The sequence below is a fragment of the Bufo bufo genome, chromosome 2 (genome assembly GCF_905171765.1).
Source record: "Bufo bufo chromosome 2, aBufBuf1.1, whole genome shotgun sequence".
In the NCBI taxonomy this organism is placed as follows: domain Eukaryota; kingdom Metazoa; phylum Chordata; class Amphibia; order Anura; family Bufonidae; genus Bufo; species Bufo bufo.
In genome coordinates this window covers 201,265,598-201,283,880 of record NC_053390.1, presented here as the reverse complement: position 1 = coordinate 201,283,880, position 18,283 = coordinate 201,265,598, and the positions used below count along the sequence as shown (strand labels likewise).

Sequence of the window (18,283 nt, the reverse complement as noted above, 5' to 3'; positions counted from 1 at the left end):
GTCATGCTCTTCCAGAGGTTTTTGTAAGATTATTGGTCAGTTTCTCTGCCTACAAGATATTATCACAGATGCTTGGTTTACTTTTGCAGTTCTCAAAACTGAATTTGACTCAGCAGAGATCACATGCCTCTTCTTCACAGCAAAAATGTTATAACATGAACAGAGTTCAGAAAAATACCTTATCCTAACTTCTACAAACCTATGAATGCAGAATCAACCTAATCAAACTAATATGAAAAAGTTGTTATTCTAAAAATCTTCATCTACTTGCATATTATAAGTTATGTATACCAGCAAGAATTAGTCTTTATGGTAGAAAACTATGATTTAAGGGCTCTTTCACACTTGCGTTGTCCGGATCCGGCATGTACTCCACTTGCCGGAATTACACTCCGGATCTGGAAAAACGCAAGTGTACCTGAAAGCATTTGAAGACGGAACCGTCTTCAAAATGCTTTCAGTGTTACTATGGCAGCCAGGACGCTATTAAAGTCCTGGCTGCCATAGTAGGAGCGGGGAGCGGGGGAGCGGTATACTTACAGTCCGTGCGGCTCCCGGGGCGCTCCAGAATGACGTCAGAGCGCCCCATGCGCATGGATGACGTGTCCAATGCGATCACATGATCCATGCGCTTGGGGCGCCCTGACGTCACTCTGGAGCGCCTGGGGAGCCGCACGGACGGTAAGTATACTGCTCCCCCCGCTCCCGCTACACTTTACCATGGCTGCCAGGACTTTAGCGTCCCGGCAGCCATGGTAACCATTCAGAAAAAGCTAAATGTCGGCTCCGGCAATGCGCCGAAACGTCGTTTAGCTTAAGGCCGGATCCGGATCAATGCCTTTCAATGGGCATTAATTCCGGATCCGGCATTGCGGCAAGTGTTCCGGATTTTTGGCCGGAGCAAAAAGCGCAGCATGCTGCGGTATTTTCTCCGGCCAAAAAACATTCCGTTCCGGAACTGAAGACATCCTGATGCATCCTGAACGGATTTCACTCCATTCAGAATGCATGGGGATAATCCTGATCAGGATTCTTCCGGCATAGAGCCCCGACGACGGAACTCTATGCCGGAAGAAAAGAACGCAGGTGTGAAAGAGCCCTAAATCAAGCCTTACTGACTAGTGATTTAAATTGTGATTTAAATCAAATCCACCCTGCCTGTGATAGACACATTAATTGGAGAGCTACACTACAGTCCTTCCAGGACCTTTCACACACTTCATTTGACATTTTACCAGTTCCTCTGCACTACAGCCCTGAAGGTGTGACAATCAAAGTAGAGATTGGGAGGAAGGCGTAAGGATAAGAAGACCTTGCTCTGGGGACTGAAATATCAAACATCAGGATTTTTAACATTACATTCTTTGCTTCTGACTCAGGCCTCATGCACATGGCAGTTGCCCAGCCGTTATGTGCATTGGGGAATGCAATTTGCTGCCCCCAATGCACGGGCACCTTCCATGAGGCTGCCACAGACGGATCCAGAACCATTTTCAACTTGAATGGGTCCGTGACCCATCTGCACCGCAAAAAAATAGAACATGTTCCCGCATGGGCCCGCATCTGTGATGCAGTGCACAAACGGCCAGGACCCGTATATTGCACACCTGCTGTTTGCGGGCCGCAATACGGGCGTGGCTGGGCAACAGCCTTGTGCATGAGGCCTTAGAAGGAAAAGATCTGTATAGCAAATGGCTGAGTACTGAATAGAATGGGCATCAGAATGCACTTATTTATTGCACAAGAGCATTCAGGAGTCCTGTGAACTTTTTATTTTTGGCCAGTGAAGGGCTTTGATTTTATTTTTGAAGGCTTAAAAAATAAAACATAATCCTGAGAGACATATACTCCTGTAGTATGGTAATATGTGCCTCACAAAGCGAAGTGCAAGAACTAAACGAAAACCAGACTATATCAACTGTACTGAGAACTTATAGTCAACCAAAAGAATAAGTAGTAAAAAGCATTTGTCTAGCTTTTGTTTGCCTAGTTACCATGGAGACTTACTTGCAGAAGAAGGTTCAGTGTGAACAGGGGGAGTAGAAGGGAGAAAAGACGGGTAGCCCACAAAGAAAGAACGGAGGGAGCGTTCAGAGAGAAGTGGTGAGCGTTGAGATGGGATATTCTCACAGCTGCCCACACTGTTGTGAATCTTGAGGTTCAGAGGCTTGTTCTTTTTCTTTGTTCTGGGAGAAAGAAAGAAAAATAATGGGAGAAAAGGACAAAAGAAAATGTAATGTTAGTTGAAATACTAGAGGGGAAATGTTAGTAGGAAGAAGCACGATTGACACAAATACAACAAAGCTACTAAATACTCAATGGGCAGAAAACGTACTAACCACACAATGGAAACATCTAAAAGTGGAGAAAAACAAGTAGATATGGCTCACTGTTGGCCAAAAAAGCTCCAGAATCTTGGCTTATTTTTGGAGTAAACCTAAGCCAACAAACAGGTGCAAAATTAAACTAGACAGTCTAAAAATGCTCCAGATTTATCATCGAGCATCAGCCACTGTGATAAATATGGCGCAGTTTAAGACTGTCTGTCCAAGTTTACACTGCTTTACTTTTAGACTCAGGCTTGGACTAGCCGACAGGGGAACAGGTGGATCCACCGGTGGGCCCCAGAGCAAGGTGGGACCCTAGTCCACCACCTCCTGCACAAGTGGCACATGACACAGAAGACTGAGTGTACTATGTCTGTGAAGGTTCTCATTTATCCAGGTCAAGGTATATCTGTAAAGAATAAATCAAGGCAACTGGACTTACTGTGACCTACTGTAAGTCCAGCTGCCTTGATTTATTTTTTACAGATATACTGAGTGTACTAGATACAAATAAACAGTGTACAACATCTCGACCAGCCTGTTCATCCATATACAAAACTAGGTAATTTATTCATCAAACAACCCGTTTATTATGATAGATGCACTGAACGCTGAGATTACTTCTGTATACAAGTCAGACCAGTCTGTATCCTCTTTTCCCCAGGGAATTACCACTCGAAGTCACTGCAGGGGCCCGATAAACAATCATCTTGTAGCATCTTGCTGCTGCAGGCATGTAGCTTTAGAGTGGCCCCCCAGAATAATTTTTACTGGTAGGCCCCAGATACTCGGCTGACACTGTTTAGACGGTATTGGTAAATCTGTCCCAGTGTCTGACTATCTAAGGTTTGCTTTAAGTCCAGTATTTCTGTTTTGCTATAGATGAATAGTTTACCATTTTTGACAAAGCAATTGAACGTGTTTCAAAAACTTGCCATTTTTTTTGGAGTTGGTCATTTAAATAGAACCACGTTAACTGAGACAAATATGTCCATCATATCCCCTCTAAACCAAAGAAGGCAGGTGCAGGACATAACTGGAGTGATTCTACAACTGGGTCCCGCCGTCTGCTGGTGCGGTGCTGTGGCGCTGGTGGTCGCCGTGCAGTGCCGCGCCGGATTTGGAGATCGCCGCGCAGTGCTGCGGCAAGTTTAGAGTAGGTCCCCCTCAAAGAGGCAACCTTGACGTGGTGAGTGGGCTTATGCCTTTTGATCAAAATGTACATTAATGCCTCTTGTTCAGGCTGTAAACTGAATATTGCGCTGAGAAGCGAGGTTAATTAGATCAAAGCATAGCATTGTGGATGTGCATATCCAGTTCTGTATTTCTCCATTTGATACATTCACAATCATTGCCCGCTTGCTGGGCATCTGTTTGAGGATGAAAAATGGTCACTGCGATTGCAATATACAGTTTCAATGACTGTCGGTAGCACATTCCAGTTTACACTGGGTGATGTACTGGCCACAAACAATGGGGGAGGTCTGATTCTTGTTCTTACTTCATCTCCTCGAACCCATTTCATTTTCAGGTGTGACTTATTAAGTATACTTCTATCTCGGTAGACTAACATAGAAGATTGATATAATCACATGGCTATTGCTGTTGGAGCAGAGCATATTACAGTGTTTACACTATTTATAAATGTGTAAATTACTATTGTTTCATCAGAGAATTGGATAAACTAACTAGGAAACCTGGGGAATACGGACACAGTATAAAAGTGACAAGCGCTTCATTTATGTTATTTCAAACATCAAACTACACTAAACAATTTTCTTAGTGGTCAGTTCCCTCTGTGCGCCTCGGTAGTCAGAAAACTAAATGTTGATTGCATACAGAAATTATTGGAAGCACACCTCAAACTACACTATTTGGACAAAAGTATTGAGACACACCATCTTAATCATTGGATTAAGGTGTTTCATTCGGTCCCATTACCGCAGGTGTATAAAATCCAGCCCCTATACATGCAGTATGCCTCTACAAACATTTGTGAAATAACGGGTCGCTCTAAAGACCTCACTGAATTGCAGCATGGTACTGTAATAAGATGCCACCATTGCAACTAGAGATGAGGGAAGTTTAGAAAATTTTTATTTGGCTGCTTTGCCGAACTTCGACAAAAAATTTGACTAGTTAGAAATTACTTTGCCACAAATTGCTTTCCATTGTATGGAGCAGGTGCAATGACAGGAAACGGCGATCACACTGCCCCCCGTCTTTTAACCACTCAGATGCTGCATTCAACACTGATTGCGACATCTGTGACTTACATTAAGTTGTTCAGGGGTTAAAAAAAATTATACTCACCTCATCCACCAGCTTGTGCAGAGACCGTCTGCTCCCGTCTTGATTGAAGAAAACCCGCCAAAAGACCTGAGGCGAGCATGATGAGGTAACTGCGCACGCGCAGCGTGATCATGTAGTGATGTTATCACACTCGCCGCAGATTCTTTGGCGGGTTTTCTTCAATCAAGACGGGAGAGGACGGCCTCTCCATGAGCAAGTGGATGAGGTGAGTATATATATTTTTTTCAGCCACCAACTTAGGAAAAAAAAAATTGTTATCACGAAGCGTGAGGAAATTCGGCTTCATGGTGAATAAAATTTTCCTGAAATTCGTATCAAAGTCCACTTCAGATACTTTGATTTGATCAACACTATTTCTTCCCAACTTGATATTCCACCATCAACTGTGATTGGTATTATTGCAAAATGGAAGTGTTTAGGAGCCACAGCAGCCAGATAAAGTTACAGGGCAGGGTTACCAAGAACAGAGCCGTATAGTGCATAAAAGTCGCCAACACTTTGCTGACTCAATAACTGCAGAGCTCCAAATCTCCTCTAGCATTAATATCAGCACAAGAATTGTGTGCCAAGGGGTTTCATGGCATGGGTTTCCACAGCTGAACAGCTGCATGCAAACCTTAGATCACCAAACATAATGCCAAGCGTTGGATGGAATGGTGTAATGCACTCCGCAACTGGACTCTGGAGCCCTGAAAACATGTTCTCTGAAATGACTAATAACACTTTTCTATTTGGCAGTCTGATGGAAAACTGTGGGTTTAACTAATGCCAGGAGAACATTACCTGCAGTGTCGCACTGCTACTGCAGTGGCACACTGCTAAAGGGGTTCTCAAGGGTGCTTTGTTGTGATTATGCCTTTTCCTAGAAGTTGGGAGTTAACTATTTATTGTCACCATTAGGTAGGGCTGTTACCACCCTCCCTATAGGGAGGAGGAGATAAATCAGTCAATGTCTAGACTTTGAAGTAGAAGGAGTGAAGAAACAGCCATGTATAGTGAACCAGAAAGAAAGCTTAAAACCATCAAGTGGAGGAAATACAAGAAAATACATATTGAGGAGCATACCAGTGTTAAGAAGAGGTGAGTGAATAAAGCGCTGTGCAGATAAATTGTCTAAATAAAAGCTTATTTACTCTACAATGAACTTGTTCAGGAGATTTAAATCTTCTGGTGACTGGACATATTATCACACTGTGGAAGTTGCTAAATATCCATATCCCATTGAGGATATTGTGGAACCAAACCTGCAATGAGGAGTAGAACTTAGTCTGTCATATAGAGGGCACTGTCCGATGGATGCATTGCATTAAGAAAGTGCGAAGTGTTGCACCCCTACTTCTGGATGCTTAAGTGTGGTAAAGAAAAGTGCATTGTGAGGAAAATTGCTTCAGAGAGAAACTTTGACCAGTTCACTACTACTGCAGCCATGTAAACTGTGAGAAGTGTGGAAATTGCACATTGTATGTAAAAAAATGCCGGTCCATGCATGTGACTAATGTACCTGAACTTGATTGAATCAGTAAAAAAATGTTCTGCACCGCCATATACCATCACTGGCTGCCAAGGGACCCTGTCTTGCACCTCACAATTCATCACCATCGAGGCCACTACAAACCACCAGAACCAAGGTGTGCCCCGAAGGAAAAAAGCGTATCCCCTTCCTATCACTGCATGACTCAGGAGAGCGTCAGAGTGAGAAACAGCTATAACCACCATTCTTGCCAATATCTCTTCTATATTCTCCCTCTCTCCTAGTTTGCTGCATTACCTGCTTGACCGCATTGTGCCAACTGTAAGGTTTGGTAGAAGAAGGTTGGCTTAGAACCCTTAGTTTCAATGAAGGGAAATCCTAATGCGTCAGCATAACACGATATTTTGGACAGTTTGTATTATTCCTACTTGGTGGGAACAGTTTAGGGAAGAACGTTTTCTGTTCCAGTGCACAAAGCAAGGTTCATAAAGGCATGGTTGGGAGAGTTTGGTGTGGAAGAACCTGACTACCCAAACAAAGCCCTGACCTTAACCCCATCCAACACCTTTATGATGAACCAGAACTGAGATTATGAGACTCCTCTCATCCAACATCTGAGTCTGATCTCGTAAATGCTCTTCTGGATGCATAGGCAACAATTCCCACACAGTGCAAGCTGTTTTAACTGCATAGGGGGGACCAAGTCCATATTAATAATTATTAGAGATGAGCAAAGTTTTAAAAAATTCGATTCAGCTGCCAAACTTCAACAAGAAATTGGATTCATTACAAATCGCTTTCCATTGTATGGAGAAAGTGCAATAATGGGGAACGTTGATCGCAACCCCCCCTTCCCTTGTAAGTTAACCCCTCTAATCGCAGCATCTGTAACTAACATTAAGCTGTTCAGGGGTTAATCACTGATTACGTGAATACGCACGTCATCACTCTCGCCACAGGTCCTTTGGCGGGTTTTCTTCAATCAAGACATGAGTGAATGGCCTCTCCGGAAGCAAGTGGATGAGGGGAGTAGAATTTTTTTTTATTGTCAGCACCATTTTTGGAAAAATTGATTCGCTACCATAAAGCGTGAGGAAATTTGGCTTTATGGTGAATCTAATTTTTCCTGAAATTTAGATTGAGGTCCACTTCAGATACTTTGATTCGGTCAACACAACTAATTATCATTAATGTCTATTGATTTAGAATGAGATGTGATAAAATCTCCAGTAGGCGTAATGTGTTCATGTCCTAATATTGTTCTTCATTTAGTGTACACATATCCCATATTTTCAAGAACTACAGTGGATATAAAAAGTCTACACACCCCTGTTAAAATGTCAGCTTTCTGTGATGTAAAAAAATTAGACAAAGATAAATCATTTCAGAACTTTTTCCACCTTTAATGTGACCTATAAACTGTACCACTCAATTGAGAAACAAACTGAAATCTTTTAGGTGGAGGGAAGAAAACAAAAAAAACTAAAATAATGTGGTTGCATAAGTGTGCACATATAACTGGGGATGTAGCTGTGTTCAGAATTAAGCAATCACATACAAAATAATGTTAAATAAGAGTCAGCATACACCTGCCATCATTTAAAGTGCCTCTTATTAACCCTAAATAAAGTTCAGCTGCTCCAGTTGGTCTTTCCTGAAATTTTCTTAGTCGCACCCCTTAGCAAAAGCCATGATCCACAGAGAGCTTCCAAAGCTTTAGAGGGATCTCATTGTTAAAAGGTATCAGTCAGGAGAAGGGTACAAAAGAGTTTCCAAGGCATTAGATATACCATGGAACACAGTGAAGACAGTCATCATCAAGTGGAGAAAATATGGTACAACAGTGACATTACAAAGAAGTGGACGTCCCTCCAAAATTGATGAAAAGACGAGAAAAAAACTGGTCTGGGAGGCTACCAAGAGGCCTACAGCAACATTAAAGGAGCTGCAGGAATATCTGGCAAGTACTGGCTGTGTGGTACATGTGACAACAATCTCCCGTATTCTTCTTATGTCTGGGCTATGGGGTAGAATGGCAAGACTAAAAGCCCTTTCTTACGAAGAAAAAAATCTAAGCCAGGCTACATTTTGCAAAAACACATCTGAAGTCTCCAAAAAGCCTGTGGGAAAATGAGTTATGGTCTGATGAAACCAAGGTTGAACTTTTTGGCCATAATTCCAAAAGATATGTTTGGCGCAAAAACAACACTGCACATCACCAAAAGAACACCATACCCACAGTGAAGCATGGTGGTGGCAGCATCATGCTTTTTGGCTTTTTTTCATCAGCTGGAACTGGGCCTTAGTTAAGCTACAGGGAATTATGAACAGTTCCAAATACCAGTCAATATTAGCACAAAACCTTCAGGCTTCTGCTAGAAAGCTGAACATGAAGAGGAACTTCATCTTTTAGCATGACAACAACCCAAAGCATACATCCAAATCAACAAAGAAATGGCTTCACCAGGAGAAGATTAAAGTTTTGGAATGGCCCAGCTAGAGCCAAGACCTGAATCCGATTGAAAATCTGTGGGGTGATCTGAAGAGGAGATGCCCTCGCAATCTGACAGATTTGGAGTGTTTTTGCAAAGCATGTGCCATGCTGATAGACTGATACCCAAAAAGACTTGAGTGCTGTAATAAAATCAAAAGGTGCTTCAACAAAGTATTAGTTTAACGGTGTGCACACTTATGCAACCATATTATATTATTTTTATATTTTTTCTTCCCTCTACCTAAAAGATTTCAGTTTGTTTTTCAATTGAGTTGTACAGTTTATAGGTCACATTAAAGGTGGAAAAAGTTCTGAAATGATTTAATTTGTCTAATTTTTCTACATCACAGAAACCTGAGGTTTTTTTTTGTGATTTTCCATGTTATATGTATATTTAGAAAAATAGGAAGCGTAGCTCCGTTCAATTTGTAGTGGCCATGCTGGGTTACTGCAGCTCAGCTCCCATTCACTTAAAGGGTAACTATCATATTTTTTTTAATTTGCTAGTTTATTAGAGCTAGGCATGTATACCTGAGTTAGTCTGTCAATGATTGTCAAAAGATCTATAATTACCTTATAATACCAGCTTTCATTAATGTCCTCTGTCCCTTTCCACTGCTCCCTTAAAATACCGTTAATAGGGCTTGTCTGTCTACCAACTTAATGTAAACAGAAGACAGAGGGGAGGTCCTTCACACTGCATGCCTGCATTAGGCTTTAGAGTGAGGAGGCATGTCTCAGTAATTCAATCTGATTGTCTGGCAGGGAGCTTCTGGCTACAGCAAGTGTGTATGGGAAGTGAGGGAAGGCAGTTTTGGCCTCAGAGAACTGGCAGACGAGCCATCTTGAGAAGGTCCTCATATTGTAAATGTTTAAACAGCCGTAACTAAGGGAAAAACTCAAGGAAAACCGTGGTATATGAAGAAATTAAATATTGCTTTATGCATAATGCTGCTGCTGCAGTAACATATGCGAAAATTGATATTTTTTTATGAAAACATGACAGTTACCCTTTATTGGGAGCTGACCTGCAGTAACCTAGTACAACCACTACACTTTGAACAGAGCTGTGCTTTATGTTCCAGTTACAGTGCTATTTCCACCGTTGGGGGCTGCAGGGATCAACTGTTCGGTGGGGGAGTGGGGTGTCAGACCTTCACCAATCGGATGTTAATGACTATTGATAGGTCATCAACATCAGGAGCAATTTATGATGGTTTCATGCTCTGGTTTCTGAGTACAAAGAATAGATATTACATCTGAATGATTTCCTTGTGACTGAAGTGCAGTAGTAATGGACAATTGAACATGGGTAAAATACCACAAAGTAACTATGAGACAGTGCAAGAGTTAAAAGCAGAAGTCAATGCTTCATCGCTGACACAGTGGACTATGAATCAATACACTTCTTCACAGAAGTTGATGCAACGGCTTGTTTTACTGTGATTAATACTGTTCATTTTTCTATCCATCAAACTAACAGGTAATTGGCAAGTCTTCTAAGAATATCCATCATATTAGGAAATTCCTGAAATGGGAAAGTCGGTGCTATCATTTAGATCTCCAGCCAGAAAATATTCTACCATAGAGATCATTACATGGCATCCTACCAACAGCTGTTCCATTCTTTTCATCCAACCCTTCACTTGGGATCAAAAGAGTGAAACCGTAATCACCCCTATATAAGTGGAGAGACAAATTTACTTAAGAAGGGTCATTAGATGTAGGCTACATGCACACGACCGTGCCGTTTTTTTTTGCGGTCTGCAAACCGCGGATCCGCAAAAAAACGGAAGCCGCCCGGGTGCCTTCTGCAATTTTCGGAACGGAATGGGCAGCCCATTGTAGACATACCTATTCTTGTCCGCAAAACGGACAAGAATAGGCCATGCTATATTTTTTTGGCGGGGCCTCGGAACGGAGCAACGGATGCGGACAGCACACGGAGTGCTGTCCACATCTTTTGTGGCTCCATTATAGTGAATGGGTCCGCACCCGAGCCGCAAAAACTGCGGCTCGGATGCGGACCCGAAAAACGGTCATGTGCATGAGGCCTTAGCCAGCAACAAAACTCTACACACTTACTTATTCATTTATTTATGTTGATATTTTTTTCTCTCAATGTGGTGATCATTTCTTATTATATAACACTATCCAGATTTTGGAGTGCTAGCTTAAAGGGGTGATCCCATAATTTATATAAAAAAATTAAAATCAGACATCATATAGTACATGAAAACCTCTTTCTAACAAAAGCTAGAACCAGCCCTGTACCTCACATGGATTCAGAGATCTCCCCATTCATTGCTACAATAGCTCTGCTAGATTAATTTAAGCAAGCTCCCTCCCTCTAACTCTCACAGCTTCTTACAGCAGATTCAAGTAATGGCAGTTGAAGAATGGAACTGAGCATATGCGTCCACCTCAGCGACATTACTGAGGTGGACAGAGAAATAATAAATAAAACAATAAACAGCAGGTGCCACTATACAGATATATTTTATTGAATAACTCAGTGGCTATACCATTTTTTTTATTTTATGCAATTACAAAGGTATTCAGATCCAGGTGCTGGTTTCAAAAATGTATAATATTTTTCACGAGACAGCCACTTTACAGGCTAAGCCACTCAGATGCTTACTTTTGTAATACAGGGGGAGGGGGGAAAGGGGGAGGGGGGAGTGTTGGGGTTGAAAAATGAAAATTTCTGTTTGCTATGTTTCAACTGTTTTTATGAACAAATGAAAAATGTGCAATTGTACTTAAACTGCATACTTTATCTTCACTGTTCTGATTATGCTGTATTAATGTGGCATAGCAACAATAAAATATTGTTAAAAAATAAATAAATGACTTGCCTAAAACAGTCCAATGTAAAGCTGGCCATAAACGGGCACTGACCAAAGGCAGATATCTGTGAAAACTTTTATTCTGCTATTTGGGATTTTTCTAATCTAATCAGGGGCATTCACTGACAACACTTAGGCTTCTTTCACACTTGCGTTGTTGGGATCCGGCATGCACTTCCGTTGCCGGAGGTGCATGCCGGATCCGGAAAAACGCAAGTGTACTGAAAGCATTTGAAGACGGAACCGTCTTCCAAATGCTTTCAGTGTTACTATGGCACCCAGGACGCTATTAAAGTCCTGGTTGCCATAGTAGGAGCGGGGAGCGGGGGAGCGGTATACTTACAGTCCGTGCGGCTCCCGGGGCGCTCCAGAATGACGTCAGAGCGCCCCATGCGCATGGATGACGTTGATCCATGCGATCACGTGATCCATGCTCTTGGGGCGCCCTGACGTCACTCTGGAGCGCCCGGGGAGCCGCACGGACGGTAAGTACACTGCTCCCCCGCTCCCCGCTACACTTACCATGGCTGTCAGGACTTTAGCGTCCCGGCAGCCATGGTAACCACTCTGAAAAAGCTAAATGTCGGCTCCGGCAATGCGCCGAAACGACGTTTAGCTTAAGGCCGGATCCGGATCAATGCCTTCCAATGGGCATTAATTCCGGATCCGGCCTTGCGGCAAATGTTCCGGATTTTTTGGCCGGAGCAAAAAGCGCAGCATGCTGCGGTATTTTCTCCGGCCAAAAAACGTTCCGTACCGGAACTGAAGACATCCTGATGCATCCTGAACGGATTTCTCTCCATTCAGAATGCATTAGGATAATCCTGATCAGGATTCTTCCGGCATAGAGCCCCGACGACGGAACTCTATGCCGGAAGACAATAACGCAGGTGTGAAAGAGCCCTAAGAAGGACATTTTTGCCAAATGACAGATGTACTCCTCAGCAATAGATGCTTAGACCAGGCCACAGAACAAGGAAAAGATGAAAGGGTTTTTTCCAGGATCAGAATATTAATGACCTATCCTCAGGAGAGACCATCAATATCTGATTGGTGGAAGGGTTTCTGACTTTCAGCACTTCCACCGCTCAGCTGTTTGAAGAGACCAGAGACCTTACACTTGCCCTGCAGCTTCTCTATTGTTTGCATGGGGTCACCTGCACAATGTCTACTTATTAGTGATGGAGCCGGGTAATGCAGCTTTGTCCCATTTAACTGAAATAGGAAACACGGATATTACTATGTAGATGGTGTGCAAACCCCGAGTGAACATTAATGATGTCGCAGCCTCTTTGAACACCTGACTAATGGTAGTCAGAACCCCAGAGATCTTATATTGATGACCTATCCTGAAGCAGTTTTATTTAAAGGTATGGAGTTGTCATTCAGAATGACAACCTTCACAGACCAATTGTCGAAAAAGACCATTCGAAATCTCGTGTGTATGGCCAGCAGTGGCATACCTTCAATGGGGGCAGACCACACAATTTCTTTGATTCCTGGGAGGAGGGGGGTCTTTTTCTTTCTAATGCAAAAACACCACATTTTCATGTAGCCACCACTAGGAGGAGCCTAGTGCAGACAAATTATTACAGCTTCCATTTCAGTCACTTGCAACTTCATAAATTCATATGCACTGAGATCTCCCAAGTAGTGACTATAGGCAGCCAACTTTGTAATAGACGGGAAGCAGGAGATTTATATAAGTACTTCTGCCTGTTGTCTGTGTAAATACACTGAAAAATATTATGCTCAGAATGAATGCCATATTTATGAAGCACCTGTTCCACTTTACTAACATGGAAGTCGGATAAAGTGGGTGATGCCAAGGGTGATTTTTATTTTATTATAATTTTTAAATTAAAGTTTTGTCCGCTTACGAAAAAATAGAATGTAAATTCATCAGAAATGTGGAAAGTTGCGTTTTGTAGTCTGCATTTCCTGGAAGTGATTGACACACACAAACTGGGAAACTGGGTGGGACTGGGGGCCCATATTAAGTTTTGCTATGGAGCACTATGAGATCTATACAGTGCCTTGCAAAAGTATTCACCCCACCTTGACTTTTTTCGTATTTTGTTACATTACAGCCTTAAATTCAATGTTTTGTTAATCAGAATTTTATGTGATGGATCAGAACACAATAGTCTAAGTTGGTGAAGTGAAATGAGAAAAATATATAAATAAAACTATTGTTCAGACATAGAAAACAGAAAATTGGCATGTGCGTATGTATTCACCCCGTTTGTTAGGAAGCCCATAAAAAGCTCTGGTACAACCAATTACCTTCAGAAGTCACATAATTAGTGAAATGATGTACACCTGTGTACAATCTAAGTGTCACATGATCTGTCATTACATATACACAACTTTTTTGAAAGGCCCAAAAGGCTGCAACACCTAAGCAAGAGGCATCACTAACCAAACACTGCCATGAAGACCAAGGAACTCTCCAAACAAGTAAGGGACAATGTTGTTGAGAAGTACAAGTCAGGGTTAGGTTATAAAAAAATATTCAAATCTTTGATGATCCTCAGGAGCACCGTCAAATCTATCATAACCAAAAGGAAAGAACATGGCACAACAGCAAACCTGCCAATAGACGGCCGCCCACCAAAACTCACGGACCGGGCAAGAAGGGCATTTATCAGAGAGGCAGCACAGAGACCTAAGGTAACGCTGGAGGAGTTTCAGAGTTCCACAGCAGAGACTGGAGTATCTGTACATAGGACGACAATAAGCCGTACGCTCCATAGAGTTGGGCTTTATGGCAGAGTGGCCAGAAGAAAGCCATTACTTTCCGCTAAAAACAAAAAGGCACGTTGTGAGTTTGCGAAAAGGCATGTGGGGGACTCCCAAAATGTTTGAAGGAAGGTGCTCTGGTCTGATGAGACTAAAATTTAACTTTTTGGCCATCAAAGCAAACCCTATGTCTGGCGCAAACCCAGCTCATCACATCACCCAAAGAACACCATCCCCACAGTGAAACATGGTGGGGTCAGCATCATGCTGTGGGGATGTTTTTTTAGCAGCCGGGACAGGGAAACTGGTCGGAGTTGAGGGAAAGATGGATGGTGCTAAATACAGGGATATTCTTGAGCAAAACCTGTATCACTCTGTGCTTGATTTGAGGCTAGGACGGAGGTTCACCTTCCAGCAGCACAATGACCCCAAACACACTGCTAAAGCAACACTTGACCGGTTTAAGGGGAAATATGTAAATAGTCAAAGCCCAGATCTCAATCTAATAGAAAATCTGTGGTCAGACTTAAAGGTTGCTGTTCACAAATGCAAACCATCCAACCTGAAGGAGCTGGAGCAGTTTTGCAAGGAGGAATGGGCAAAAATCCCAGTGGTAAGATGTAGCAAGCTCATAGAGACTTATCCAAAGCGACTTGGAGCTGTGATTAGCGCACAAGGTGGCTCTACAAAGTATTGACTTTGGAGGGGAGGGGGGGGTGAATAGTTATGCACATTGACTTTTTCTGTTATTTTGTCCTATTTGTTATTTGCTTCACAATAAAAAAATAAAAAGCATCTTTAAAGTTGTGGGAATGTTCTGTAAATTAAATGATGCAAATCCTCAAACAATCCATGTTAATTCCAGGTTGTGAGGCATCAAAATACTAAAAAAGTCAAGGGGTGAATACTTTGCAAGGCACTGTATATGCCCATAATGGCTAGTTTAAGATTGTATTCAATATATGAAAATGACCCCCAAGTACGTTGTGACTAACAGCTTTTTGGAATTGCTTATTCTGGGCTTAGAAACATTTTTGCCAGATTTGCAAAACTTCACTTATGAAATTTTTTACATGTATGCAATAGAAGTTGCATATTGCAAACAAAAAAAAACTTTTAATAGTCTTCTGTCCCCAGCCAGATGCTCATTATGCATAATTGCCAGAACTAGCATTGCCCACTGTCTGATTCTTTGCCTAACCCTCTGTGAAGGAGCAATGGCCTTGGGGACCTTTAAAAACCTCACACCTTTTGGTGCATTTAGACAGTAAGCTCATAATTAATTTCTGGATAATTAAAACTTTCTAAGTAAGAGGATAGCTCCCCATGAGAGCTGCTGTTTTATGTGCATCTATATTTCATTTTATCAGTTAACATAAACACAGCAAGTGTAAAGTGGATAATCAGTAAGCGAAAGCTTCTCCTTAAATTTGGTGCGGGAATCACAGCTGTGCATTTATAGATACAAACAGAAAAAAGCTCATTAGATTCCAATTCTCACCCAGGGAATCCTCATGGGCCTAGCTATTCATTTTACAAAAACATTGTAATAGTCCGATTTTAGGATTAATATCAGTTTTAATATTAACTTCTCAAGCAAAAAATGTTGATCAAAAACAAGAAGAATGTAGCCCGTGTCTTCTATAGTGTGAGAAATCAGATACTCCAACTTTTCAATGGCCATGTAAGCCTATTTAATAGATAATGGTAAGCATATAAAAAGTCTAGACATTTGCCAACCCTACTCTATAAGGAGTGAATATAATGCCCATTTGAAAACTCCAAAAATACATTAGGTAAGGCTTTCAAGAATATGTCAGTCGTCCATAAATTAAAGGGGTTATACCATAACTAATGTAAAAAATGAAAATCAGACATCATATAGTACATGATAATCTCTTTCTAACAAAGCTAGAACCAGCCCTGTACCTCCAAATCCAAGATCTCCCCATGCATTGCTCCAATTGCTCTAGATTTATTTCAAGTTGGAAGCTCCTTTCTGCAGCAGCTCTCTCCCTTTAACTGTCACAGCTTCTAATTCAAGGATGGAACTAAGCATGCTCGGCCACCTCAACAACGTGAACGGAGAAATAAGGAAAAGAGCAATTGTTGCTATACAGTCAGATTTTATTGAATAACTCAGTTTTGAATTACATGCAATTATAAATGTATTCAGATTCAAATGCTGCTTTGAAAAATAGAATACTTTTCGTGAGACTAGCCCTTTAAGGTTCCTTGTCGTACCATACCTCTTATCTGGGTGGCCATTATTGTTTAGTCAGGACATGCTGTGTGGTACAGTACTGTATAGAGGATCTTCTAGATTAGAAAGAGGGACAGTAAGTGCCAGCTCAGTATCATAGGTTGCCAGCAAAGCTCTACATTAGAAGTAGTTTATTGGGTGCTACTGCTCTCACTAATCCAGCACTTAGGGGTCATTCATGTTATGGACAATGGCTGTGGAACCACTGTGCCAAGTAACTGGCTTGACATTGGGCCAAACGCTAAGGGTGTAATTCAGGCACTGTGAAATGGCCCTAGTTCACTCACACAAGTAGCTGACATGCGTGCACGGGACTATGGCAAATGTGATCTGTCATACCGAGAAATGACCCAAGTTCACACCCAAAAATCACCAGCACAAATACACACAGAACAGTGGCATCAGTGTACATCATTGTAACTATGTATAGTTCTAGATTTCCTTTATGTTTTTTGACTCAAAACATTTACATTACACATTTACCTCAATGGTAGATTTTTATATTAAACTGTTTATTTTTAACAAAAATACCTAATTTTTCACATGAGCTGTGAAACTGCAGAATTTTTTAAGTATGCCTCTTTGTTAAATGGTTTTTAATCAGGTCACTATCACAAACACTAGTGTCCATCCAACCAACCTACTGGAAAATGCTACTTCATGGCTGACAGTAGACAAGGGAACATGGCACTTTAGCACTGCCACCTTGCTCTAGCAATTTGTGGGTGTCACATTGATTGGATATATGTCTAACCATATTGCATCAATGTTTGTCCTAAGTGCTGAGGGCCATTTTATTCAGTTGATTGGAGACGTTGCCAGGAGTTGCCATTCAGATAGTAATGGTCTGTCTATGCTAAGGATGATCGGTCAATCTTATAGTCACAGAAAACCTTTAAGTACAGGACTCTTTCCATTAATATCATCACTAGTGTTGGGCAAGCATGCTCGGCCGAACACAAATTTTACTCGAGCATCACGATGCTCAACACATCGCGATGTTCAGCTGAACACCGCGTGTGTTCGAGCACGATGCTCGAATCTCCTCCCAGCACGTTTGTTGGCTGCTAATTAGCCAATAAACATGCAGGTAAGTACTGCCATTCACTGTAATGCCATAGCCATGTTAGCTACTAGCATTACAGTGATTGGCTGGCCGGAACGCATCATCGGGTGCTATATAGCACCCGATGACACGTGTTCGGCTCAGTCTTAGTCAGGGAGAGCTGTGCTGAAGAAGGGACAGATAGTGTAGGGAGTGAAATACTAATATTTTTATTGAAAAAAATTGTTAGAGACCCAAAAGTCCTTTTAAAGACTATTGTTGTATCTGGCAGCAATATAATTATTAGCGCAAGCTGCGCTAAATTGCGTGGAATTGTTAGAGAGACCCAAAAGTCCTTTTAAGGACTATTGTACCTGGCAGCAATATAATTATTAGCACAACCTGCGCTAAATTGCGTGGAATTGCTAGAGACCCAAAAGTCCTTTTAAGGACTATAGTTGTATCTGGCAGCAATATATATTTTTAGTGCAACCTGTGCTAAATAGCTTGCAATTGTTTGGCCGCTGCAGAGAGCGACATTATCTGCGCTCTCTTGTGTAATGTGTGCGTAGCCTAAAAATATCTGTGACATCCAGTGTACTTTTTCAGTAGACGGTGTCCGCTGTGGACAGTTACATTACCTGCGCTACATCTCCTGTATAACGTTTGCCCATCCTAAATATCAGTGACATTCAGTCAATTTTTTTTGCTGCTGGTGGCAACGACATTAAAGGGAACCTGTCACCGGAATTTTGGGTATAGAGCTGAGGACATGGGTT

At 41.8% G+C, this 18,283-nt stretch overlaps 1 protein-coding gene across 1 annotated transcript in view; it reads right to left on the bottom strand.

Moving 5' to 3' along the window:
- The window catches only part of KSR2 (kinase suppressor of ras 2), a 564,921-nt gene that overhangs the window by 298,360 nt on the left and 248,278 nt on the right, over window positions 1–18,283 (bottom strand). Inside the window, exon 5 of the mRNA XM_040416034.1 lies at window positions 2,008–2,186. Coding sequence (XP_040271968.1) covers window positions 2,008–2,186 — 179 coding nt within the window. The remainder of the gene's footprint in view (window positions 1–2,007; window positions 2,187–18,283) is intronic.